Raw genomic sequence first — 26450 nt, 5'->3', positions numbered from 1 at the left:
GATCTTTGTTTCAAGGGAATAATGGGCAGTATAGTTTTTGTAAAAGATGTCTAGATGGTAACTACCAATTTCTTTTCTTCTTCATCCCCCACCCCCATCCTCAGACAGGGTCTAGCTTTCTTGTCCAGGTTGGCCTTCAAACTTGGGATACTCCTACTTCAGTCTTCCAAGCAGTTGCCATTATAGGTGTGCACCATATACCCTACTTGGTAACTACCATTTTTAATGACTATGAGTCATTAAAGAAGCTTGTAAATGTGTGGGAACTACATTAAGTGTTGAGCTCCTTGGATGTTATCTGCATGACAGCTGTAAATTATTCTCCCACATTCAGGCACCCCAAGCCCTGGCAAATTGGGTACTAAAAAGTAATATGCCATTCACTGAAATATTAATCTTTTTTTTTTTTTTGGTAGTGCTAGGGATTGAAGATTGAATCCAGATCCTTGCACATGCTAGGCAAATGTTCTTCAGGTCAAATTAGAATTTGAGGGGCTGAGGATGCAGCTCAGTGGTACAGCACTTGCCTAGCATGGGTACATGGGTTCTGAGTACCCCCTCCCCCCGCAAAAATGGCAATTTGTAAAGGTCCTTGCCTACATGGTCTAGTCTAGTAGGGCTTATAAAACTAAACATGTTCTTGAGATGAGTTTCTGGGGGGATACTTATCATTGAAAAGCATCATCAATGCGTGTTTGTTCACTGATAGTTAGATTTTATATCCTTAGTCTCAAGGTGACTAAAGGAAGAAGCTAGAATTTAATTCTAGACAAGGGCTTAAAAAGGATTTCTTCACTGGTTGTGTTGCTGCATGACTGTAATTCCAGAGGCTCTGGAGGCAGGAGGATCATAACTAGAGGCCAGCCTTAGCAATTTAGTGAGGCCCTAAGCAACATAGTGAGACCCTGTCTCAAAATAAAAAATAAAAAGGGCTAGGGATATGGTTCAGTGCCCATGATACCAAACACATAAGAAAACAAAACAAAACAAAAAAACGACCAAGCAATTAAGAAAATAATTTATTTCCCATTCTTCTACCCCTATTTCCCAGCCAACACTTTAATACATAATCTATTCATTCTTTTTTTTTTTTTTTTGTAGTGTGTATGGACAGCATGTCTTTATTTTATTTGTATGCAGTGCTGAGGATCGAACCCAGTGCCTCACACATGCTAGGCAAGCGCTCTGCCAATGAGCTACTGCCCCATCCCCATTTATTCTTTTAAATGCGAGATGAACACAGTGCCTTCTCTTATTTCTATATTATAATGCCCTTTAAAAAAAAGATGGGTATACGGCTCTAGCAGGATAAAGGTATAAGGGTTCACTGATTATAGAGAGATTCAGACTAAGTGCTCACCTTGGGGGTGCCCAATCATGCCGTGTGCAGTCAAGAAGTGTACCTACATATGTCTTGTTCCTCCATGTTACATTTACCACCAACATACCTGAAAAACAAGAAGACAGAAATATAGAAAAGGCAAACCCTGTTGGCCATTGGAAAGGGTATTCTTCATTTGAGCACTCTGACTTCTGTGGGAGGGCTTGGAATTGCACTGGGCACCAATGGGACGAACAGGATAGGCACAGTTGGATAGGTAATAGCTGCAAAGACTTCATGGTCAATGCAAAACACAATTTCTTAACTTTAAAAATATTATGCAGGGGCTGAGGTTGTGGCTCAGAGGTAGAGCGCTTGCCTAGCATGCGCGAGGCTCTGGGTTTGATCCTCAGTACCACATAAATTAAAGATATTGTGCCCATCTATAACTAAATATTTTTTAAAAATATTATGCAGCTGGGCGCAAGGGTGCAAGTCCTGTAACTCCTGCTACTCAGGAGGTTGAGGCAGGAAGACTGTAAGTGTACAGCTAGCCTTGGCAATTTAGCAAGACCCTGTCTTCAAAAAATAAAAGAGCTGGGGATGTAGTTCAGTGGTAGAGTGCCCATGGATTCAATCCCCAATACTGGGGTGGGGGTGGGGGTGGGCAGAAGCAATATTTCTTTAAAAAAAAAAGTATGAAAGATAACCTAATAAAAACCCATGGGGGGGGGGGGGCTGGGGATGTGGCTCAAGCGGTAGCACGTCCGCCTGGCATGCGTGCGGCCCAGGTTCGATCCTCAGCACCACATACAAACAAAGATGTTGTGTCTGCCGAAAAAAACTAAAATAAATAAAGAGAGAGAGAGTTTAAAAAAAAAAACAAAAAAAAAAACCCATGGGGGCTGGAGATGTGGCTCAAGCGGTAGTGTGTTTGCTTGGCATGCGTGCAGCCCGGGTTTGATCCTCAACACCACATACAAACAAAGATGTTGTGTCTGCCGAAAACTAAAAAACTAAAAAATAAATAAATAAATAAATAAATATTAAAAAAAAAAAAAAAAAAATGGTTGGGTGTGTTGGCACATGCCTGTAACCTTGGCAATTCAAGAGGCTGAAGCAGGGGATCAAAAATTTGAGGCCAGCTTCAGCAACTTAGCTAAGTTCTGAGCAATTCTGACCCTGTCTCAAAATAAAAAATAAAAAAGGGCTGGTGATATAGCTTAGTAATAAAGAACCCTTGGGTTCAATCTCCAGTATCAACAAAATGAAACAATAAACAAAGACAGGTGTGGCAGCATAACCCTAAGACTCAGGAGACTGAAGCAGGGATATCCCAAGCTTGAGGGCTTCCTTGGCAATTTAAAGACCCTGTCTCCAAAACCAAGGTTGGGAATGTAGCTCAGTGGTAGAGCTCCTCTGGGTTTAATCCTCATATAGGGGGAAAAAAACAATAACCATGTACCTATCACCCAGCTCAATGAATCGACTGATTTTGTGCCTTATGTGCATCAGATTTCATTTCTAAGTAGTAAAATATTATAATTCAAAAGCATTATTTATATTTTAAAGCTTTATGTTGATCAGATCATGTTGGCAATACAACTTACCTTTCTCATGTAACAGTATGGACGTGAGATTTATCCTTGGTGATTTTTTTTTTTTAGAAAAACGAAAAAGAAGTTTCCTTGCTTTGCTAGAAAAAGAGAAAATACAGGGGACTCCTGTCCCAGAGGCTGTGATTCTGCCCATCACGGGGAACAGGGGGTTTTTAAAGAAGTGATTCAAAGGCTACATTCCAGGTATTCTTTGTCTTGTACTTGTTGTAATGTACTTGTTAATTTGGGAGATAATAATTTCTTAGATCCTCTGGTACCATTCCCAAGTGAGCAAAGTATTTATTTCAATGCATGATTTGACCACAATTTATTTATTTATTTTTAAGCGCGGGCGGGGGGGGGGGGAGAGAGAGAGAGAGAATGAGAATGAGAGAATTTCAATATTTATTTTTCAGTTTTCGGCAGACACAACATCTTTGTTTGTATGTGGTGCTGAGGATCGAACCCCGGCCGTACGCATGCCAGGCGAGCGCGCTACCGCTTGAGCCACATCCCCAGCCCCACAATTTATTCTTTAAAATACTTATCACAATTTGGTCTCCTTTTGGTGGACATCTTAGGTTTTTTGGGTACAATTTCATTCCAAAATGAGGCACAGCGAATACTCCTGACATGTTGTTAATCTTATTTAAAAATGCTTTTGAGTAGTTAAGGAAATATATCGGTACATTCATCCTTAAATGGTAGCAATATATATATATATATACACACACACACACACACACACACACACACACACATATATATATATATACACACACACAATTTTTTAAATTTATTTTTTAGTTATAGGTTGACACAATATTTTTATTTTATTTTTATATGTTGCTGAGGATCGAACCCGGTGCCTCACGCATGGTAGGCGAGCACTCTACCTCTGAGCCACAACACCTGCCCTATATATACAAAATGTTTTGAACATTGTTGTTTTCACATATCCATATATTTTGGATCATTCTATGAGTATGCAGAAAGCTATTTTATTTTTCTTGAGATTGCTTCACTCTTCTGCTATTATAAATAAATGGCAATAAACAGCCTTGTACAAATGTTTTATCTTTCCTATACAAATGTACCTATAAGATTAAAATCCTGTAGTAAAACTGCTACAAAGAATTTGTATTTAGAGTTTTCATAAACACTGCCAAAATGCCTCAGAGATTTATTAAATTTACCTATTCCTCAGCAGCCCACGAAACACTTCTTGACCTTTCCCTTTGGTAATGTAGTATTCTGAGACTTTTTGATCTTTGAATTATTATTATTATTATTATTATTAGTAGTAGTAGTATTAGTATTAGTATTATTATTCTATTACTAAGGATTGAATCCAGGAGGCTTAACCACTGAGCCACATCCTCAGCCCATTTTATATTTTATTTGGAGACAGGGTCTTGCTGAGTTGCTAAGTGCCTTGCTAATCTGCTGAGGCTGGCTTTGAACTCACAATCCTCCTGCTGGGATTACAGGTGTGCACCACTGTGCCTGGCAAAGTATTTTTTTAATGTTTGGTTAAAAAGTAATTTTATATTTTAATGACAGAAAATAAAATGAAAATGAGATTTGTGTGTTATAAAATTATATAAAATTTACTATCACTGCTTACAAATAAAGTTTTATTGGAACATAATCACACCTGTTTATTTATACATTGTGTATGCCTTCTTTTACACCACAGGGCAGAGTTGATGCAACAAAGATTGTATGACCTGCAAAACTTAAGATATTTACTTACTATCTGGCTCCTTACAGAAAGTTGTTGACCTATTTTAGAATTTGTTTCTTCTTTTTTTAATTTTAATTTTTTGGTATTATGGATTGAAGCCAGGGCCTTGTGCATACTAAATACAGGCTGAGAACAGGCTCTACCACTGAGCTATATCTCCAGCCCTGGTGCAAGCAATTTAAAGATATAAATTTCCATTAAGACCTATGTTAGCTGCATCCTAACAAATTCTTTTTTTTTTTTTTAATATATATTTTTAGTTGTCAATGGACCTTTATTTATGTATTTTTATGTGGTGCTGAGGATCGAACCCAGTGCCTCACACATGCTAGGCAAGTGCTCTTCCACTGAGCCACAACCCCAGCCCCTCCTAACAAATTCTGATCAGTTTTCATTGTCTTTTAGGTCAAGATATTTTCTAGTTTCTCTGACAATTGGTTTTTTTTTTTTTTTTTGATCCTGAAGCTATTGTCAAATTTCAAATATATGAGGATTTTCCAGCTTTTTAAAAATATTTAATTTGGGGTGATGGGGCTTAAAGGCAGGGCCTTACCCTTCTTGTCAAATGCTCTTTCTTAAATATTTTTTTGTTAATGATTTCTAACTTAATTCTACTGTGGTCAGAGAACATACGCTATATGATTTCAATCCTCTTAAATTCAGTGAGAGTTAATTTATGTTCTAAAATATGGTCTTTCTTGAAGGACAATGTGCACCTGAAAAGAATATTAAAAAGTATACATTCTGCAGTTGTTGGGTGTTCTATAAATGAAAGGTCAAGCTGACAGTGTTATTCTTCTACATCCCTACTAATTTTCTGCTTGCTTGTTCTTTCTTTTTTTCCCTTATGTGGTGCTGGAGATTAAACCCAAGGAATTGCACATGCTATAATCAGTTCTACTGATCATACTTGTCTGCAGTATACTTTTCAAACTTTTGAGTTCATCCCTTAAAAACAAATCTCTTTACTGACATTTAAGTAAGTTATAAGGGAGGAGGTTGATCTACCATGTTTAATTAGAATATTATTTACTTTTATTTATCCTATTTGATACTTGGAGTGCACTATCTAAATACTTAAATTTCGAATTAGGAAAATTATCACTTATTTTATATTCATTTATTGCTTGTCACTTATTCATTCTTTTATTTTCTAAGGACTTACACTAGATGTGTCCTGGAATCTCTCAGGTCATTACTTGTACATTTATTTATTTTGCAGTACTGGGAATTGAAACCAACAGCACTCTACTACTACATCCCAGCCTTTTCTATTTTGAGTCAGGGTCTCACTTAATTGCCCAGGCTTGCTTTGAACTTATATTCCTCCTGCCTCAGCCTCCTGAGGTGTTGAAATTATAGCTATGTGGCATATTGCCAGCAATTATCTATAAATTTAATTTCTTGAATTTAAGGTACTGAGCTAAAAACATTTTTTTTCAATGACTATTTTTCATTTCCAAGATTTTAAACTGGCTAAATTTTTCATATCTATGTGACATTATTTAGTTTTTGGCTGTTTGAGTAAAAGTTTCATCTTATTAATAGACATTATTTTTGTTTCTCTTTCATAAAACTAAAAATACTTAATTAAATCAATTTACTTAGCTATGCATGTAAGTCCTGATGGCTTCTTTTTTGGGGTGGTGGGGATGGGGTACTAGAGATTGAACTCAGGGGCACTCAACCACTGAGCTACATCCCCAGCCCTATTTTATATTTTATTTAGAGACAGGGTCTTACTGAGTTGCTTTAGGGCCTCACCATTGCTGAGGCTAGCAATTTGAACTCGTGATCCTCCTGCCTCAACCTCCCAAGCTGCTGGAATTACAGGTGTGCACCACCATACCTGGACTTTATGGCTTTTTGTTTGCTTGTTTTATTTATTTATTTAAGTCCTGGGGATTGAACCCAGGATCTTGTGCATGCCAGGCAAACATGCTACCAATAAGCTATAACTCCAGCTCCAGTCTTGATGTTTTTATTAAATTAATTCGTTTTAAAATTTTGAGATATTATAGATTCACATACAGTTATGATAAATAATAGAGATCCCATGTATCCTTCAGTCAGTTTTCCCCCAATGGTAATATCTTGCAAAACCATAGTACAATATCCCCATCAGGAAGCTGATATTGATACAGGGAAGGTACAAAACATTTCTACCAGCACAAAGATACCTACAGTATCTTTTAGGCTATAGTCACTTCCCTCCCACTCATACCCTTCCTTAACACAGGGCAATTACTAATCTGTTTGCCTTTTTATTTTTTCAGTAATGGAGATCAAACTTAGGTCCTTGCATATGCTAGCCAAGTGCTTTACTACTGAGCTACACCCCTTTGCCCCTTTTCTTTTATTTTGAGACAGGGTCACCCTACGTTGCCCAGGCTAGTCTGGAACTTGGAATCCTCCACCTCAGCCTCCCAAGTAGCTGGAATTATAGGCATATCCCACCTCACCTTGCAGTTCAGGTCACTGCCTTTTTTTTTTTTTGCTGGGGGGAGTGGGGCAGGGGTGTTGGGGATTGAACTCAGGAGCACTTTACCACTCAGCTACATCATCTCCAGCCCTTTTTGATTTTAGGGTCTCACTAAATGGCTTAGGGCCTTGCTAAATTGCTGAGGCTGTCCTTAAACCTACAATTCTGCTTCCCAAATCACTGGGATTACAGGGTTGTGCCACCATTCTTGGCAGTTCATTGCTTTTTACTGCTAAGCAGTATTTATGGTATGGTTGTATCACAGTTTGTTTTACCATTCACCTTTTGAAGGAAATCTGGATTATTTCTAGTTTTGGGCTATTATGAATAAAACTACTATGAATATATATGTACAAGTTTTTGTGTGAACACGTTTTCATTCCTCTGGGATAAATACCCAGGAGTGCAACTGTTGGGTTACACTAAAGTTGCAAATCTAGTTTTTTAAAGAAACTTCTCAGAGCAGCTGTACCTTTTAACATTCCCACCACCAGTCGGTTTGTATCCTTGCCAGTATTTGGTGTTAGGATGGCTGTGGAAGTAACATCTCATTGTGGTTTTAATTTGCATTTTCCTAATGGCTAATGATATTGAATATATTTTTGTGCACTTATTTGCCTCTTTGGTAAAATGTCTGTTCAAATCTTTTGCCCATTTCTGATTACATTTTTTGTTTTCTGTTAAATTTTGACAGTTCTTTATGTATCCTAGGCCTTGGTGGAATATTTTTTCCTATTTGGTAGCTCTGTCATTTCATTATTTTAACAGTCTTTCCCAGAACTAACATTTTAATTTTGATGAAATCTAATTTATCAATTTTTTCTTTATAGGATCATGTTTTAGTGTCAAGATTGAGAACCATACTTGGCCCTAACTAAAGATTTTCTTCCAGATTTTTCCCTAAAAGTTTTGTATTCTGTGTAAGTCCTTGATCCATTTTGAGTCAACCTCCATACCTCCCCTTTTCTTGGTACTGAAGATTGAACCAAGGGACACTTAACAACTGAGCCACATCCCAGCCCTTTTTTACATTTTATTTAGAGACAGGGTCTCTGAGTTGCTAAGGGCCTCCTAAATTCCTGCCTCAGCTCCCAAGCTACTGGGATTAGAGGTGTATGTCACTACGCCCAGCTCATTTTGAGTCAATTTTTTTTGGTACCAGGAATTGAACTTAGGTACCTACAACCACTGAGCCACATCCCTAGCCCTATTTTGTACTTTATTTAGAGACAGGGTCTCAATGACTTGCTTAGCGTCTTGCTATTGCTAAGGCTGGCTTTGAACTCTCAATCCTCCTGTCTCAGCCTCCAGAGGCGTGCCCCACCACGCTGGGCTTGAGTCACTTTTTGAATGAGATTATTTTTTTTCTTTTCCATCTATGTTCATTTGTCCTAGAGGCTATCTTTCACCCAAAGAATTTCCTTTGCGCATTTGCCAAAAATCAGTTTGGCACATTTGAGTGAGTCTATTCCTGAATTCTCTGTCCTGTTCCATTAATTTATATGTCTATCCCTCTGCCAATTCCAGTCCTTTTTTTTTTTTTTTTTTTGATGGTGCTGGGGATTGAAGGAGGGCTTTGTGCATGAGAGGCAACCATTCTACCAACTGAGCTATATCCCCAGGCCTCCACACAGTCTTAATTACTGTGGCTATACAGCAAGATTTAAAATTGGGTACTTTCCCATTTTATTATTCTTTTGTTATAGCTTCCCCCCCCCCCCTTCTTTCTTTCTTCCAGTTCTGGGGATTGAACCCATAACCTTGCACATGTTAAGCAAGTGGTGATAGCTGTTCTAGTTCCTTTGCCTTCCCATGTAAATTTTAAAATAATCTTCTTTATATCTAAATATCAAAACAAAACAAAGTAAACAAAAAAACAAACTTGCTGCTGGTATAGTGGTGCATGCCTGTAATCCCAGTAATTTGAGAGGCTCAAGCAGGACGATCACAAGTTTGAGGCTAGCCTCAGCAACTTAATGAACCCCGCCCCCCCCTCTTATATATATATAAAAGGACTGGGGATGTAACACAGTAGTAAAGCACCCCTGGGTTCAATCCTCAGTACAAAAAATAAACAAACAAATGATTTGCTGGAATTTTGGTTAGGGATTCTGTTAAGCCTGTACGTTAATTTGAGGAAAACTATCATCTTTACTATGTTGTTTGCCAATTTGTAAACAGCATTTCTCTGTATTTATATGGATATTCTTTAATTTTTTTCATCAGCACTATGTGGCTTATAGCATACAAATCCCATGGATGTTTTCTTAGATTTGTATCTAAATATTTTATAGTAGGATGGCTACTGTAAATGGTATTATATTTCTTAATTTCACTGTCCATGTATTCGTAGCTAGTGTATAATAGCTTCACAGCTGATTTTTTAAAGTTTATCTTATATTCTTTGATCTAGCTGAACTCATTTATTAATTCCAGGAGTTTTGTATAATTGTAAGGATTTTCTCTAAAGACATCAAGTGATCTGAAAATAGGAACAATTTTTTGCTTTCCCCCACCCTCTAGTACTGGGGAATGAACCCAGGGGTGCTTTCCACATAGCTACCCCAGCCCTTTTTATTTTTGAGATAGGGTCTTGCTAAGTTGGTGAGGCTGGCCAACAGGAACAGTTTAACTTCTTCCTTTCTAATCTATGTCTTCTATTTCCTTTTCTTAACTTATTGACAGTGGCTAGAACTTTTATCACGATGTTGGATTAAAAGCAATAAAGGTAAATATACTTGTCTCATTCCTGTTCAGCTTGAATTCTTCTACATATGGGATGTGGGAGGCAAAAGGAAAGCCAAAGCCCCGGGGAATTACCACCATGTTGGGACTTAGGTCTTTGGCTCTGGGCTCCCTTCTCTTCTGTACCTTCCACAGTTTGTTGTTTTTGTTTATATCTAAGTTTTTTAGTTGAAATTAATGGGAATAACAGGGAAAAGTCTGTCTATTCCATCTTCCCTAAAGTGGAAGTCATAGTTAATTTTAACTGGCTACTTTCCTTAGCACAAGATTTCTATTATATAAAATTTTGGTTTTCAGGATTTTTTTTTTTTTTTTCGAGTGGTATGACTTTGTTATTAACCCCCACCTTTTCTCTAATAATTTTGCAGTTTCTTCTTTCTGGTACCCTAAGGACCCAACCCAAATAGCTACTGAAATGGTCTGTGTCACAGTAAAATTAAAGATATCATAATTCTTTTAATAAAATATTTTATTATTATTTAGTTGTAGATAGACACAATATATTTATTTTATTTTTATGTGGTGCTAAGGATCAAACCCAGGGACTTGCACATGTTAGGCGAGTGCTCTACCCCTGAGCTACAACCCTAGGCCTAAGATATCATAATTCTAAATCAGTGAATCAAGAGGCAGCGTGATATAGTCTTTTCCAGCTCTCCATAGGTTTCTCTCTTCCCCCAATTAAATGATTCCCTGCATGAGGTTGGTTGGGGGTTACTATCCTACTCCCCTAGCTTCAAGTTCTCATCTCTCTCTTTATTTTTTCTCTACAGTATTGGGGATTGAACCCAGGGAGCTCTACCACAGAATTACACCCCACGCCCTTTTTACTTTTTATTTGAGACAGAGTTTCACTACATTGCTTAGTCTGACCTCAAACTTGTGATACTCTTGTTTTAGCCTCCCAAGTCACTGAAATTACAGGCATACGCCACCATGCCTGGCAAATTCTCATCTCATTTTTTTAAAAAAATATTTATGTTTTAATTATAGGTGGACACAATATTTTATTATTTTTTTAATATTTATTTTTTAGTTGTAGGTGGTGGACACAATATTTTATTTCATTTTTATGTGGTGCTGAGGATCGAACCCAGTGCCTCACAAGTACTAGGCGAGCACTCTATCATTGAGCCACAAGCCCAGCCCCAATATTTTATTTTATTTTTTATGTGGTACTGAGGATTGAACCCATGCTAAGTTGCTTAGGTCCCCACTCAGTCCCCACTCTACCTCTTGAGCCACAACCCAGCCCCAAATTCTCATCTCTTTCTGGGGCATTTGTAATAATTATTTACCCATCAGAAACTCAGCAAGTCCACAGCTTCAGCCACACTAGTGACTTCCAACTCTTCTGTTTTTGGTTCATTGAGATAGTTATTTTGTTTTTAAAACCAAACATTTTCTTTTGTGGGTATGTACTGGGGACTGAACCCACGGGCACTCTACTATTGAGCTGTACCCCTAGCTTTTTTTTTGTTTTAAGACAGGGTCTCCTTAAATTGCTGAGGTTAACCTTGAGCTTTCAATCCTCCTGTCTCAGCCTCCTAAATTGCTGGGATTACAGGCCAGGTGTGCACCACTGTCCCTCGTTCTTTTTCTTTTCTTTTTCAGACATAGTCTCTATGTTGCCCAGGCTGGTGTCAAGCTTGTGGGCTCAAGTGTTCTTCCTACCCACCTCATCTTTTTTTTGGTACCGGGGATTGAATTTAGGGCACTTAACTACCAAGTCACATCTCCAGCCCTTTTAAATATTTTATTTAGAGACAGGATCTCACTGAGTTGCTTAGGGCCTCTCTAAGTTGGCTTTGAACTTGTGGTCCTCCTGCCCCAGCCTCCCAAGCCACTGGGATTACGGGTGTGTGCCACCACACCAGGCCTGCCTCAGCCTCCTGAGTAATAGTAGTAAGTAGATGGGACTACAGGTTTGCACCACCCCTGTCTTCACATGTTCTTTGATTTCTCTTTTTCATATTTTACTTTAAATTCTTGGTAAGTGCTTGGAGGAGAAGATATGTCAAAAGTTTGAGCCCTGTAAGTAATTCTTTTTTCTTTATAATATTGGGGATTAAACCCAGCAGTGCTCGTATCACTGAGCTAACATCCCTTTAAATTTTTGAAAGTGTCTTATTAAGCTGCCCAGGCTGGCTTTGAACTCATGATCCTCTTGCCTCAGCCTCCTGAGTCATAGGATTATAGGTGTGCATCACTATGCCTGGCTCTGTAAATCATCTTCTTCTTCTTCTTTTTTTTTTTTTTGGTACTGGGGTTAAACCCAGGGGCACATTACCATTGAGCTACATCCCCAGTTCTTTTTATTTTGGAATAGGATCTCTCTAAGTTGCTTAGGTCCTCACTCAGTTGCTGAAGATGGCCTTAAACCTATGATTCTACTGCCTTAGCCTTAGAAGCCCCAGATTATAGCCATCACATTCAGCTCTGTAAATCACCTTGATTGGAACTTCCAAAATATATTTTCTGTGTATCAAAGAGAATAAATCTGGGGAATCTAGAATTAATCTTTTGTCTTTGGTCACATATTAATAAAATACTACTTGTTTAGTACTCTCAAGGTCTCTGTAGTAATTCACCTATTTTCATTTTCTTTGATCTAGAGTGCTGTAAAAGATCACAGTACCTAAAATCAGAAAACCTTAGACCAAAACCTTGCTCTGTTACAGTATAACCTTGGACAAGTCATTTGGCTTCTATGAATCTCAGATTTTTAATCAGTAATACAGGATTAAAACAAAAACAATTATAACACTATTAATAAGACAACTAGCTAACAGTGCAATACAAAGAAAATGCTTAGACCAAACTATGGAGTATTAAGACTTCAGCCTCAAATTTTTGGACATTGCTTTAAGAATGATCTTATTGTGGAATCAGAATTTATGTTGCTAAACTGGGTACAGTGGCACATGTCTATAATCCTACCAACTTGGAAAGTGTTTTTATATTTCTGACTAAATGTTTACAACCTTATATCATCTTCTCTTTCACCCTGGTGCTGGGGATTGAACTCAGTCCTTGTATTTGCTACACTGTACTCTACAACTGAGCTACATACCCAGTCCTAACATCACATTTTTTTTTTTTAAGAGAGAGAGAGAGAGAGTTTTTAATATTTATTTTTTAGTTTTCAGTGGACACAATATCTTTATTTTTATTTGTATGTGGTGCTGAGGATCGAACCCAGCGCCCCATGCATGCTAAGCGAGCGTGCTACCGCTTGAGCCATATTCCCAGCCCCCTAACATCATTTTTTAAGCAAGGCAGGTCATAAGGAAATAGAAAGCACAATCTTGTTTGGCGAGGTGGTGCACACCTGTATTCCCAGAGGCTTGGGAGACTGAGGCAGGAGGATAGTTAGTTCAAAGCCAGCCTCAACAACAGCAAGGTGTTAAGCAACTCAGTGAGACCCTGTCTCTAATAAAATACAAAATAGGATTGGGGATGTAACCCTGAGTTCAATCCCTAGTACCCTTAAAAAAAATAAAAAAACCCAAACAGAAAGCACAATCCTCCTCCCGACACATGTTAGGGATCAAACCCAGGGTCTCCTCAATGTGAGATGAATGCTCTACCACTACGTCACACCCTGACCCCCATTTAAAGCTACTTTTAAGGGCTGGGGTTGTGGCTCAGTGGTAGAGTGCTTGCCTAGCACATGTGAGGCACTGGGTTCGATCCTCAGCAACACATACAAATAAATAAAATAAAGTTATTGAAAAAAAAAGCTACTTTTAAAATGAGGAAATTAAAGTCCAGAAAGGATAATTAACTTACTGAACACACCTCACTGTTAGTTGAGAGCCTTAGCTCATGACATAGCTATCTCTAATGAATTCTCTTCATGCAATTTCCTTAGAATGTCCCTTTATTTTGGTTAAAAGACACATGTAGAATTGCAGGGTATGGGGATCCAGAGGGGGAGAAGGATAGGATTCCTATCCCTCTTCAAGGCTCTGGCATCTTAAAGAAATAGCATATTGTTTAAGAAGTAGTAATTAAGCTAAATTCTCCATGGCTATTAGCAAAGTGAATTCATGTGGCCATCTCCCGTCAGTGATGGGTTGCTCTGCTTAATGCATAACAATTTTTTTAAAATGCTAGATTTTTTTAACCTTTATTTTATTTGTTTGTTTATTTATTTATTTTTTAGATTTTTTTTGGAGCTGTAGATGGATACTATACTCTTATTTTATTTATTTATTTATCCTTATGTGGTGCTGAGGATTGAACCCAGGGCCTCATGGGGCTAGGTAAGTGTTCCACAACTGAGCTACAATCCCAGCCCCTTATTTGTTTATATTTACTTGGTACTTAAGATCGAACCTAGTGCCTCACACATGCTAGGCAAGCACTCTACCACTGAGCTACAACTCAGCCCTGCATAACAATTTTAAACAGGAACAGTGTCCATTTATTTCTAGATAAGGTAAGACTTAGAGTAACCTCATTTATAAGGGTGGATGAGCACAGCTGTATATAGGGAGCAGGCATACAATCAGAAGATGAATGTTATTCCTACTTCTGAAAATAGCTGGGCAAGAACACATGTTTATAAAAGTGGCTCCTTCCTCTGGTACAATCTGCAAACCTTAGCAATAATAAATGAACTGAAAAAAAGACAGGTCAGGCAGAGTGCTGAAGGGGAAGAGGAAAAATTCTAATATGGAAAGACAAAATGGAGGGTTGTTTAAATGTCAAAGGAAACACATTTTGTTGAAGTGTAATACTCTCCCTATAAGGTTCTGGGTTGAGTCAGCTGGGAGAATAAGAGGACAGGAAGGAAAAGCAGAAAATAACACTTAACAGATCTAGTTTCTCTACTAAAAGTAGCTTTAGGGCAGTAAGTAGGCTGACAAGAAAGAGAAAAATAGATCTTCATTTTAGAAAGCTTCCTATTTTTCATAGTGTTCACAAAACAAGGAAAACCTTAGCATGTTTGGAGATGATAGTAATTCTGCTAAAAATTCTGTAACAATAGTCCTGTTTCTCTAGGTGGTTACTGTCATCTTTACCAAAAGTCATACAGAAAATCTTATTAACCATTATTAAGTTTTAGAGTGGCTGACTATTTTCCATTTTTATAGTTGATCAATACTGCAGCAAGATAAAGGGAAAATGACCTAATACAAGGCAGTTGTCAGGTTCCCCCAGTTCTTAGGAGGAGTGCCATGCTGAGACAAACTAATCCCAAAGCATCAGTGCTTTGATTCAGGGGACACATCATAACCTCAAAACATTTATGTAGTCAAAACTGATCCATGGGGCTGGGGATGTGGCTCAAGCGGTAACGCGCTCACCTGGCATGCGCGGGGCGCTGGGTTCGATCCTCAGCACCACATAAAATAAAAAAATAAAGATTTGTGTCCACCGAAAACTGAAAAATAAATATTAAAAAAAAAAAAAAAACTGATCCAACTACAAAAGTAGGAAGAGTAAATTTTACCTTTAGGTCCCTCTTGTTTTTTTTTTTTGGAGTGGGGGTACTGGGGCTTGAACACAGGGACACTTCACTGAGCCATATCCCTAGCCACCCCCCCTTTAAGTTGTAGATGGACATGATACCTTTATTTAATTTATTTATTTTTATGTGGTGCTGAGGATCGAACCCAGGGCTTCACACATGCAAGGCGAGCGCTTGAGCCATAACCCCAGCCCCCTAGCCCCTTTTAATTTTGAGACAGGGTCTTTTTTTTTTTTTTTAAGGTGTTTTGGGTTTCTTTAAAACAAAACAAATATATATATATATATATATATATATATATATATATATATATATATGTTGTAGTTGGACACATTTATTTTATTTATTTATTTTTATGTGTTGCTGAGGATCGAACCCAGGGCCTCACATGTGCTAGGCAAGCGCTCTACCACTGAGCCAAAACCCCAGCCCTGAGACAGGGTCTTGATAAATTGCTTAGGGCCTCATTAAATTGCTGAGGCTGCCTCCAACTTGTGATCCTCTGCCGGAGTCTCTCAAGTCACTGGGATTACAGGCATGTAATTACAGGCATTTTTTTTTTTTAAGCACTAGGGATTGAACCTAGGGACGGACTCTACCACTGACCTATATCCTTGCCTTCCTTATTTTATCTTGAGACAGAGTCTTGCTAAGTTTCCTAGGCTGGCTTTGAATTTTTTTTCCTTTTATGTCAGTCTCCCAAGCAGCTGGGTTTACAGGTGTGTGCTACTGCACCTGGCTTTTTGTTTATATTCTCATAAAATGGATACTATGTACATTATTGGTTTGATTTCATGTATTTAAATTTACTTTTTTAGGGGCTGAAGTTGTGGCTCAGTGGTACAGTGCTCGTCTAGCATGCACGAGGCTCTGGGTTCGATTCTCAGCACCACATAAATGTAAAATAAAGATATTGTGTTCATTGCAGAACCGTCAACCTCTAGACCTCCTCACAGCAAATAAAGGAGGAACCTGTCTGTTCCTGAAAGAAGAATGCTGCTATTATATCAATGAAACTGGATTGGTCGAAGAGAATGTTGACACCCTCCGTAGTTTGGGTTAAAGGCTTAAACAGCAACCATCAAATGACCCCTGGCCAGGCTGGCTAAATTCAACCCTTATTGCGTGGCTGACTCCCATTCTCACTCCTATTTTAGTAATAGGGCTTCTACTAATGATTGCTCCCTGCCTTCTCAGGTTCGCTGGAAAGCGCGAGTGAAATTGCCAGAGCGACCTACAACCAGATGCTCCTACACCCCTACAGTTGCCTCCCCACTGAACCTACAAGCCACTCCCCCACCTACTACGCCCCTAAACAAGCAGGAAGTAGCCAGACGAAATTCGCAGCCCTATATCACCAAAAAGGCTGGAATGTTAGGTCGGTGGCAGCGACTTGGTGGCGACTTAGTGGCAACTTAGAACAAAGCAGCCCGCGCTGCTTTGAACATCAATCAGATGCCATCGGAAACGCCTGTCAATCAGCCAGATCTCCTGACTAACGCCTGTCAATCAGCAGGACCCCCTGGCCAATCCTGGAGTTCAGCCAACTCCCCTGACCAACTCCAAGGGGGCAAGGGACCCTAGAGATACCTTTTCCTGTCCCAAGCCCTTCCCTTCCTGCTGTAAGCCCCATAAAAGTCCAGTCCAGTCGAGCTTCCACTTGGTTTCTCCTCAGACCCTTCCCCTGTCCCCTCTGTGGGTCTGATCGAGTTCCAACCGGGTGATATCTCAATAAAGCCTGTTCAGCGGCCCTTTTAAATCTGCCAACTTTGGCTGCTGCCTGCCCAGCCTGATCTGACATTGTGTCCACCTAAAACTTAAAAAAGACATGATCCCAATCTATTCTCATGCATCTTACAACTTAGTTGAAATAAACACACAGACAACATACTCCTATTAGATAAGGAAGAAAGTAAAGTTTGGCTGAATAGCTGAGTGACATATTATGACACAGTAAAAAAAGGATGGGATGTCTAGATATAAATGAACTGATGTGAAGTTGTAAAACAGTACTGTAAATATTTTTAGACTTTCCTCTAGGTAAAGCTGAAGTAGCCATATCATCATCTATAAGTAAAATTTCCTTTAACATTTAAAAGTAAGGGCAATTTATAACTCATTAGCACCCTGATGGCTCTGCTACCAATTTTATAGTCTTTTGGCTCCCAGTCTAGGAGAGTGTGAAATTCTGAACATTACTAAGAAATTAAAACCACAGATAATGCAAACCTTAGTAACCTCTTAATTACAAAACGCTACTAAGTCAAAGTGATAGTCTATTTGTATGTGTTTGAGAGTGGGGAAGTGGGATTGAATAAATTTGTCTCTTACTTCCAGAAAGTTTATAATCTAGAATGCAGTAAACAAGAAAAACTCTATGATAAAGCAGAAAACATTGTCATAAGCAATCATTACCTCTACTAATCCATAAGATCACAGGATGCATAGGGTAGAGAATGAATATTCCAACCAGCCTAAGGAAATGAGGGTTCTTGAAAGACTAGTAATAAGTTTTTAAAGACATATTTAAAACAAAATTACATACAATTGTTTGTACGTTGTTTTATTTCTTTGGAACTGGGGATTGAACCAAAGGTGCTTAACCAGAGCCACATCCCCAGCCCTTTTTTTTATGTTTTATTTTGAGACAGGGTCTCACTAAGTGCTTAGGGCCTTGCTAAGCTGTTGAAGTTGGTCTCAAACTTACAATCCTTCCTGCCTCAGCCTTCTGAGTTGTGGAATTACAGGTGTGCACCTATTGTTTGTACTTTATAGTAGCTACCCTCAGCTCTGTTATATTGGGCATCTGGAGCCAGATGTAAGCCCTGGTTTCCAAGTAGGAAACACAGCTGGAAAACAATATTGCACAAATTCCACACAAACTTACACAAATTTGTAGTATTTAAGTAATATGGTATAAATGATACAAAAATGTAAACTGCGGAATGGGGTTGACTCATGACTTTTCAAAAACTTTCTCAATAACTGAATTTCTAGTACACAGAGTTGGAATAACAGTATTATTATTCATAATAAATGAATAGAAATAGAACATTTCTACTTCCTCCCCAAGAGGGGAGCAATTTACACAAAACTATAGCATAGGGGTCCAGAACAGCACCTCTGAAAAACCTCTACCTAGGCATTCTCCACCAGCTATCATTTCCCAGAGTAGCCTCCAAGCCTTTTGGTCATCTTATGTTGTCTTTCCCTCTCTCCTTTTCTTCCTTGTTTTTGTCTGCTTTCTTTCTTCTCTTTGATTGTTTGTTTATAATACTATGGATTGAATCCTAAGGTCTGGTACATGCTAGGCAAGCACTGTAACACAGAGCTACATCCCCAGTCTCTTCATGCTTTTTTTTTTTTTAAACCGAGACTGACTCAAACTTAGAAACCTCCTGCCTCAGCCCCCAAAGAAGCTAAGATTACAAGCATGTACCCCTGTGTCTGATTTGCACAGTCCTCTTGACAGCTTTTATTATAGTCTTTCCCCTCCAATGCCAGTGTTGAACTGGCTGGGGAACCCCACACATTGAAGAGGAGCTGAGCAGTGGCTCATTGCTCCTGTCTAATCCCTTACATTAACAGGTACCTTTTGCAATAACCTGGTTTCCTAGTTTAAAATAATCAGGCTAAAGAAGAGTTGATATCTGTTCTTTTGTGTTAGATACCTAAACAAGATGCAAAGCCAAGATCTGAATGCAAATCAGTCCGACTCTAAACTAACGTCTGTATTTTTAACTATGCTGCTTCACAAGATGAGAATATACTTTCTTGGTTCTCAGAAGTTCATAAGTCCAAGTGTAAAACATAAAAGGTTCTATGTACTGCACTTAGAGAACAAAATTGTGGATAAAACTGAAAGATATCAACAAGTATAAGTTTACTTTTGGCTGAAAAACAGGTTATTGATTTTGCTTGACTGCTTTCTACCAGAAAAGAGAAGCAGCAATAAAACTTCAGATGATGGGAGGCAGAGACAGGTAGAGTAAACGACATAGAAGTAAAAAAGAAATGTCAAAGTGAGCAAAAGCAGCAAGAGGATAGAAAGCAGCAATGGAGAGGGGTCAGAAACTCAGAAGTTCAAAGCTGCCAAGTTATTATTGTAGAACACAAAATGTGGCCATGTAATTCCAGTGACTTAGGAGGCTTAGACAGGAAGAACACAAGTTCCAGGTTAGCCTCAGCAACTTAGTGAGACCTTGTCTCAAAAAATTTTTAAAAAGCTCAGTGGTAGAGTATCACTACCACTGAGGGTTTGGTTCAATCCCTAGTACTACTCCCCCCCCCCCCCCCAAACAACAACAACAAAAAAACTATACTATTTATCTGGTTGATATATTATTTTCTTCTTTGTGATTTACATTGTCTTCTCCCAAAAGCAGTAACTTCCTCTGCTCTCTAGCCCCTAGTATTTTATCTACTTTCTTTCTTTTGTTTGATGAGGGTACTGGGGATTGAACTCAGGGGCACTCAACCACTAAGCCATATCCCCAGCCCTATTTTGAATTTTATTCAGAGACAGGGCATCACTGAGTTGCTTAGCACCTTGCTTTTGCTGAGGCTGGCTTTGTACTTTCAATCCTCCTGCCTCAACCTCCAGAGCTGCTGGGATTACAGGTGTGTATAATAAACGTACCTGGTTTATCTACTTTCTAAGTAAATTCACCCATTCGAATATCTCAAATAAGTGGAAAATCAGAATACATGGCCGTTTGTGATTGGTTTATTTCACTTAACATTTGTTTTCAAGGTTTAACTATACTGTAGCATATATTAGAATTTCATTTCTTTTTTATTTCTGAATAATATTCCATTGAATGTTATCCATTCATCTGGGGATGCACACTTGGATTGTTTCTACCTTTTGGCTGTTGTGAATAATACTGCTTTGAAGATTCACATAAAAGTTTTTGTTTGAATATCTGTTTTCAATTCTTTTGGATATGTATCTAGGAGTGGAATTGCTAGATCATAGGTTAATTATATGTTTAACTTTTGAAGAACTGTCAAACTTGTTCATGATGGCCCCACCATTTTACACTTGAACCAGAAATCCATAAGAGTTCTGATTATTCCATATCCTCTCCAACACTTTACTTTCCATTTTTAAAAAGTAACAGGGCTGAAGCCAGACATTGTGGCATACACCTGTCATCCTACTTGGGAAATAAAATCCCCTTACCAGAGTTTCTGACTTAAGATGTGAGTCTTAGAGGTCAATTGTAAACTGCATAAAACATATAAAATGGTTTGGGGCCAAAGAACTCTTGCTAAGATTTTTTGTTTGTTTATTTTCTTTTGCTTTTTAGTTTAAAGTGGATACTATATAAATGCCCTGTAACACTATCTATAGGATGGTAAGCAGAACTGATGTAGTCTTGAACCTGTGGATAGCTTTGTTTTTATTATCATTATACTTTCTTTTTTCTTTTGGTGCTAAGGATTAAACCCAGGTGCACTTTACCACTACATCCCCAGTGCTATTTACTTTTCATTTTGAAACAGGGTTTTGCTAAATTGCCAAGACCGGCCTTGAACTGTGATCCTTCTGCCTCAGCCTCAAGAGTTTCTAGGGTTACAGGTATGAGCCACCACACCAGGCTCATTATGCATATTTTGACCTCTACTAGGTTACAGTCCAGTCAGAGGAGGAATGTGGATACTTAAAAACAGACTTTGTTAGCCACTGTGTTAAACTGTTTTGAGCTGGGTACAGTGGCACATGCCTGTAGTCTCAATGACCTGACAGGATGAAGCAAGAGAATCACAAGTTCAAGGCCAGCCTGGGAAGACCCTGTTTCAAAATAAAATATAAAAAGGACTAGGGATCCATCATTTGTTATAAAATACCTATTTCCTATTTCTTTTTCTTCTTCTTCTTTAAAAAAAAAAAAGCTTTTCACCTCAGAAAAGGTTTCCTTGAAAGCTCTATTTCCTTAGCTTGGTCAGAGAAATAAAAAGTACTCAGCTTAATATCCAGTGCTAATGTGAGTAAGTAACCATCAACATTAATAGTTGTTGCTGACACACTACACTGATGCCAAATTGTTCAATATGGCCCTACTCTATAGAAAGATGTTATCATTTGTATTTTCCTATTTGCTTTCCTAGTACTTTTTACTCTCCTCATACTTCTTATAATGGCCAAATCCTTCTAGCCAGCACTAAATGATCAGAAACCTGTTAATAGATTCTTTGTAGTCCCAGTTTTTTTCTAAAGAACAACCGACATGTTTGTCTGCTGATGTTAGAAGCTGGAGCAAAAAGGAGGAGGATACAACTGCAACAAATTCCATTTGCTCCATTCCCAGTCAATAATAGTTTCAGGTTTTCCAGTCCTCTTTTGAGACAGAGGTAGAAGAAGAGATCAGATGAAAATAAGTCATTCATAGTTTCTGGAACCTATACATAAAGCTGGATCTTGGCTTGAAGCAAGTTATGCTGCAGGAAACTGGCTAGAATGGAGAGAGAATGCAAAGAGAATGCCTGTAAGGAAGGCTTGTTTAAACTCTGGGTATTATTATCTCTGCAAAAGCCTCAACCGGGGAATGTAGGACTTATTTTACTTCCCATAGCTGATCTCCAGCATGTTATTGTCTAATATTTAACCTTGGAGAATATACAGAATATACTGTTTATTACAGGACAAAAGTTCCAATCAGAGATGTAGGGATAGTGTAAATATAATTAGAAATTCACTCAATGGGGTTGTGGCTCAGTGGTAGAGTACATGCCTAGCACGTGTGAAGCACTGAGTTCAATCCTTAGCATCAAATTAAAAAAAAAAAAATACACAAAATAAAGGTATTTTATCCATCTACAACTAAAAATATTTTTTAAAGATTAGAAATTCAAAAGAGTGAGTAGCCTTTAGAAATGAAGAGACTAGAAAAACTAGGACCATCTATGGTTCTTGAACTAGGTAAGATTTTCTTCTTAAATTATGTACAGTTATTATCTGAGAACTATTCATTTTTTACAGGTTTGCCATGGGGTAATATTAGAAACTTTGGTAAAAATAGCCATACTTCAGGGAAAACTCTAGTTCCAAGTTTGTCTACCACAATGAAAATTATTAGAAGATTTCTGCCACACAATAAATTCTTAAAGCCTGCCAGATCTCATGCAGGCACAACCTCAAATGAGTTTAACAGCAACATCTCTAGGAGGCGGTGTTAAATATTTATTTTGGTTGTAGTTGATACAATACCTACATTTTATTTATTTATTTTTATGTGATTTTATTTTTAAGGATTGAACCCAACACCCTGCACGTGCCAGGTTAATGCTCTACTGCTGAGCCAGAACCCCAGCCCCATTTCTGGGTTTTGAATCCTATTTATCCTGGTAAACCTTATTCATCTTCAAGTCATGGATCTGATTGATTTGACTATAGGGAAGAAGCAAATTATATATGGATCTTCTAAAACCAAAAATCCAAGGCAGAAAAGTGGTTATTATTTCTTTAGAGAGAGTACTTCCCAAGAGAACCTTTGCTATGAGTCCTTTATTAACATTACAAATATAAATCTCTCAGATGATGCAACAAAGCAATGTGGGATAGTTTTCCACAGAAATGTCTGAAGCTGCCATGCCCAGTGGTGCATGTGTATAATCCCAGCAATTTGGGAGGCTGAGGCAGGAGGATCTCAAGTTCGAGGAGGCCAGACTGGGTAACTTGGTGAGATGCTGTCTCAAAAACAAAACAAATAAACAAATAAGCAAACAAAGGGCTGGGGATATAGCTCAGCAGAAAACCACCCTTGGGTTTAATTTGCAGTATTAAAACAAACCAGAAATGTTCGAAACCTATGGAGAAACTATGATGTTTTGTTACAGAATGGAAACACCTGAAGATCCATTAAAAAACAAAAAATATTGACTTCTGACTCCCACCCACAGAAATTCTGATATCATTTAATTGAGTGAAACCTGGGCATCAGGATTTTAAAATCCTTGTTCCTGTTCCAACATTCTAATGTGCAGCAAAATTTAGGAACACTGACAGAGAAAATGATGTCTTCAAATTATTCTGCCTTCAAGTCTGCCACTGACAGGAAACAATCTCACAGCCCTTATTTCTGGGATCTTCTGGGATTGAATAAGCCAAAGAAAGCACAAAGGTAACCAACATTTATCCTGCAATCTTTTCACAGGAGAATGGTATTGTCTTTCTATAGAATTTTAGACAAAAGAAAATAGCCAATTGAAACCATTATCAAGGCAAGTACCAATCTGGGGAATGGTTAGGTGTGTGTGAATGTCTTCCCCTCCTCCCCTTTTCTTTTTTGGTACTGGGGATTGAACCTAAGGGCGCTTTACCAATCCTCCTCCTCAGCCTCCAGAGTTGTTGGAATCACAGGCATGGGCCACCATACCTAGCTAGATCTGGCATTATAAGGAGAAAAAGAACTGTTATAGGATTAAAGAAGTAAGGCCAAGGTGTAACCTCCATCAAATGTAAACTATTCCATGTCCAGACTGTGGGGAAAGGGGAGGCTGCAGAGGAATGCTCAAGATCTGATACAGTTCCTCTTCCCATTATAAGTTCTTGCACCATGGAAACTGTAAAACAGTGCAATAAAGTCTGGTTCACTACACCCTTAAATGGTTCATCCTCCCTTTCCTCTTGCTGAGATAACCACATACTTGTAGCCATGGCTGGAGAAGGTGGATCAGCAGAGGTCATCAGGTTCAGCTGGAATCCTGGTCTGAAAATCACTAGAAATAAGAAGGTTCATATTCTCAGTTTTGAGGAAATACCTCCCAGGTTGAGATGGAATCACAATGTCCACAGCTTTACTGCTTTATGACCTAGAAGGAAGACCTAGGGATAACAAGATGCCTAAGGCTGGCTAGGCACTTTTTCTTTCTAGCCTTCCTCAACCACAGGCTGTGAAAGGTACAGCCTGTTTTCCTTTCTGGAAATCTCTCCTTGGTAGTTTCAGGTCTGTTAACAGAGCAGAACTGAAGCACCTTTTGGCTCTCAGTGCCAAAGAAGGGGAAACAGTAACACAGAAAGAGGAACCCAATAATAGTTGGGGTCTGAGGATGAATGCTCTTTTACCCAGTCTGAGGATAAAAATGCTCTTTTACCCAGACTGGCTTTAAAATAAGATCATTTGGATCTGTCCTAATCTAATATAACGGTATCCTTATAAATAAAAGGGTGACATTTAAGATGGGAATGGTGGGCCTGGGGTTGTGGCTCAAGTGGTAGAGTGCTCGCCTAGCACGTGTGAGGCTCTGGGTTTGATCCTCAGCACCACATAAAAATAAAGATATTGTACCCACCTAAAACTAAAAAATAAATTAAAAAAAAAAAGATGGGTGTGATGACACACAACTGTAATCCCACTGACTTGGGAGGCTGAGGCATGAGGATCATAAATTCAAGGCCAGCCTAGGCAATTTAGAGAGACCCTGTCTCAAAATACAAAATAGAAAGGGCTTGTGATATAGCTCAGTGGTAGAATACCCCTGGGTTCAATATCTCCACCACTGGAAAAAAGGCGGATGGACATAGACATGCACAGAGAAGATAGCTATGTAACCAAATGATCCATCTACAAGCTATGGAACACAATGGATTACCAGCAAACATCAAAAGCAAGGAAGATCTCTCCCCACGAGCCACCTTGCTAACACCTTGATTTCAGATTTTTAGCCTCCAGAATTGAGAGATAATAAATTTCTGTGGTTTTAAGCAGTCAGCTTCTGGTACTCAGTTACAGTAGTTCTAGGAAATTAATATAACACCATATTCAGACCTAGTGTTGATTAAATCACTCAAATTTTTATCTTAACTAGCTTCATTGCTAAATTGCAGTCTAGATCAGTGGTTCTCAAGTAGGGTATATAGAGAATAGTGGTAATGGCAGCACCAACTTCCTTTCTCCCTTCCTTCTTTTCTCCCTCCCTTCCTTCCTTCGTTCTGAGGGCCCTGTGCATACTCAATAAGCGCTCTACCACTGAGCTACATCACCAGTCTGCAAATGGTAATTTCCTGGGGAGGTTTTTCACAGTAAACATGCCCAATGTTTTAGATTATGAGGGTTGGAAGAGGTAGCATATATTTTAAAAGGCTCTCTAAGTGCTATTAGTGAGTGGCTTTGATCCTCCTTTCCCCCAACTTTCTCTCACTTAACACTAGCTTAAGTAAAATAATAAACTTTGATTCTAATAATCTGTGGTTTCAATGTAACTTTAATCAAAATCTTAGCATGCCTTTTTCATAAAAAAAAATTCACAAGCTGATCCTACAATTTTTGTGGAAATGCAAAAGGCCAAGTGCCCCAAGGCAATCTTGAGGAAGTACAACAAAGCTGGAGGACTTACACTACTAGATATCAAGATTTATAGAGGTATAGAGTTAAAACAATGTATTATTGACAGAATAGGCAAAAGAATTAAAGGAACAGAAGAGAATTAAAAAATAAACCCACACATATCCTCTGATTGAGAAATATGACTCTGCTGTTCAGTGGGGGAAAGGGTGGTCTTTTCAATAGATGCTGCAGCAATTAAATATCCACATGAAAAAAAAAAACAAAAAACCTTGACTCAAGTCACACCTTAATCAAAAATCAATTCCAGATAAACTGTGGATCTAAATATAAAAGGAAAAACAAGTATCTCAGAAAAAACATAGGATATCTTTATTATCATAGAATAGAAAAAATTTTATTAAACAGAACCCAAAACTACCAACAATAAAACAAAAGACGAACTAGATTACATAAAAATGCAGAACTTCTATTCATGAAATTATACAATTAATAGAAAAGGTGAGACACAAAAGATATTTATAATACATATATTTGATCCAGGACTCATAACAGAATATAAAAAGATAGGCAATTGCTAGGAGTGATAGCACACACCTGTAATCCCAGTGATTTGGGAAGCTGAGGAAGGAGTATTTCAAATTTGAGGAGAGTCTTGGCAACTTAGTGAGACCCTGTCTCAAAAATAAAAAGCAAAAGGGGTTGGGGATGTAGCTCTGTGGTAAAATGCCTCTGAGTTCAATCCCCGGTACCAAAAAACAAACAAACAAATAAAACAAAACAAAAAAA

General features: G+C 38.3%; 1 protein-coding gene across 5 annotated transcripts in view; it reads right to left on the bottom strand.

The window, feature by feature from the left end:
- Znf609 (zinc finger protein 609) overlaps positions 1-26450 on the bottom strand; it is a 241650-nt gene that overhangs the window by 58288 nt on the left and 156912 nt on the right. For all 5 annotated transcript variants that reach the window (XR_011706687.1, XR_011706688.1, XM_027924361.2 and 2 more), the window contains exon 4: positions 1361-1448. Coding sequence is in view for 3 of the 5 variants with exons in the window: in XM_027924361.2 (XP_027780162.1) it covers positions 1361-1448 (88 nt within the window). In the remaining 2 variants the exon portion in view is untranslated. The remainder of the gene's footprint in view (positions 1-1360; positions 1449-26450) is intronic.

This window comes from Marmota flaviventris, chromosome 2 (assembly GCF_047511675.1).
Source record: "Marmota flaviventris isolate mMarFla1 chromosome 2, mMarFla1.hap1, whole genome shotgun sequence".
NCBI lineage: Eukaryota > Metazoa > Chordata > Mammalia > Rodentia > Sciuridae > Marmota > Marmota flaviventris.
The sequence above is the reverse complement of the archived record's forward strand: the minus strand, read 5'-3'. Positions and strand labels throughout refer to the sequence as shown.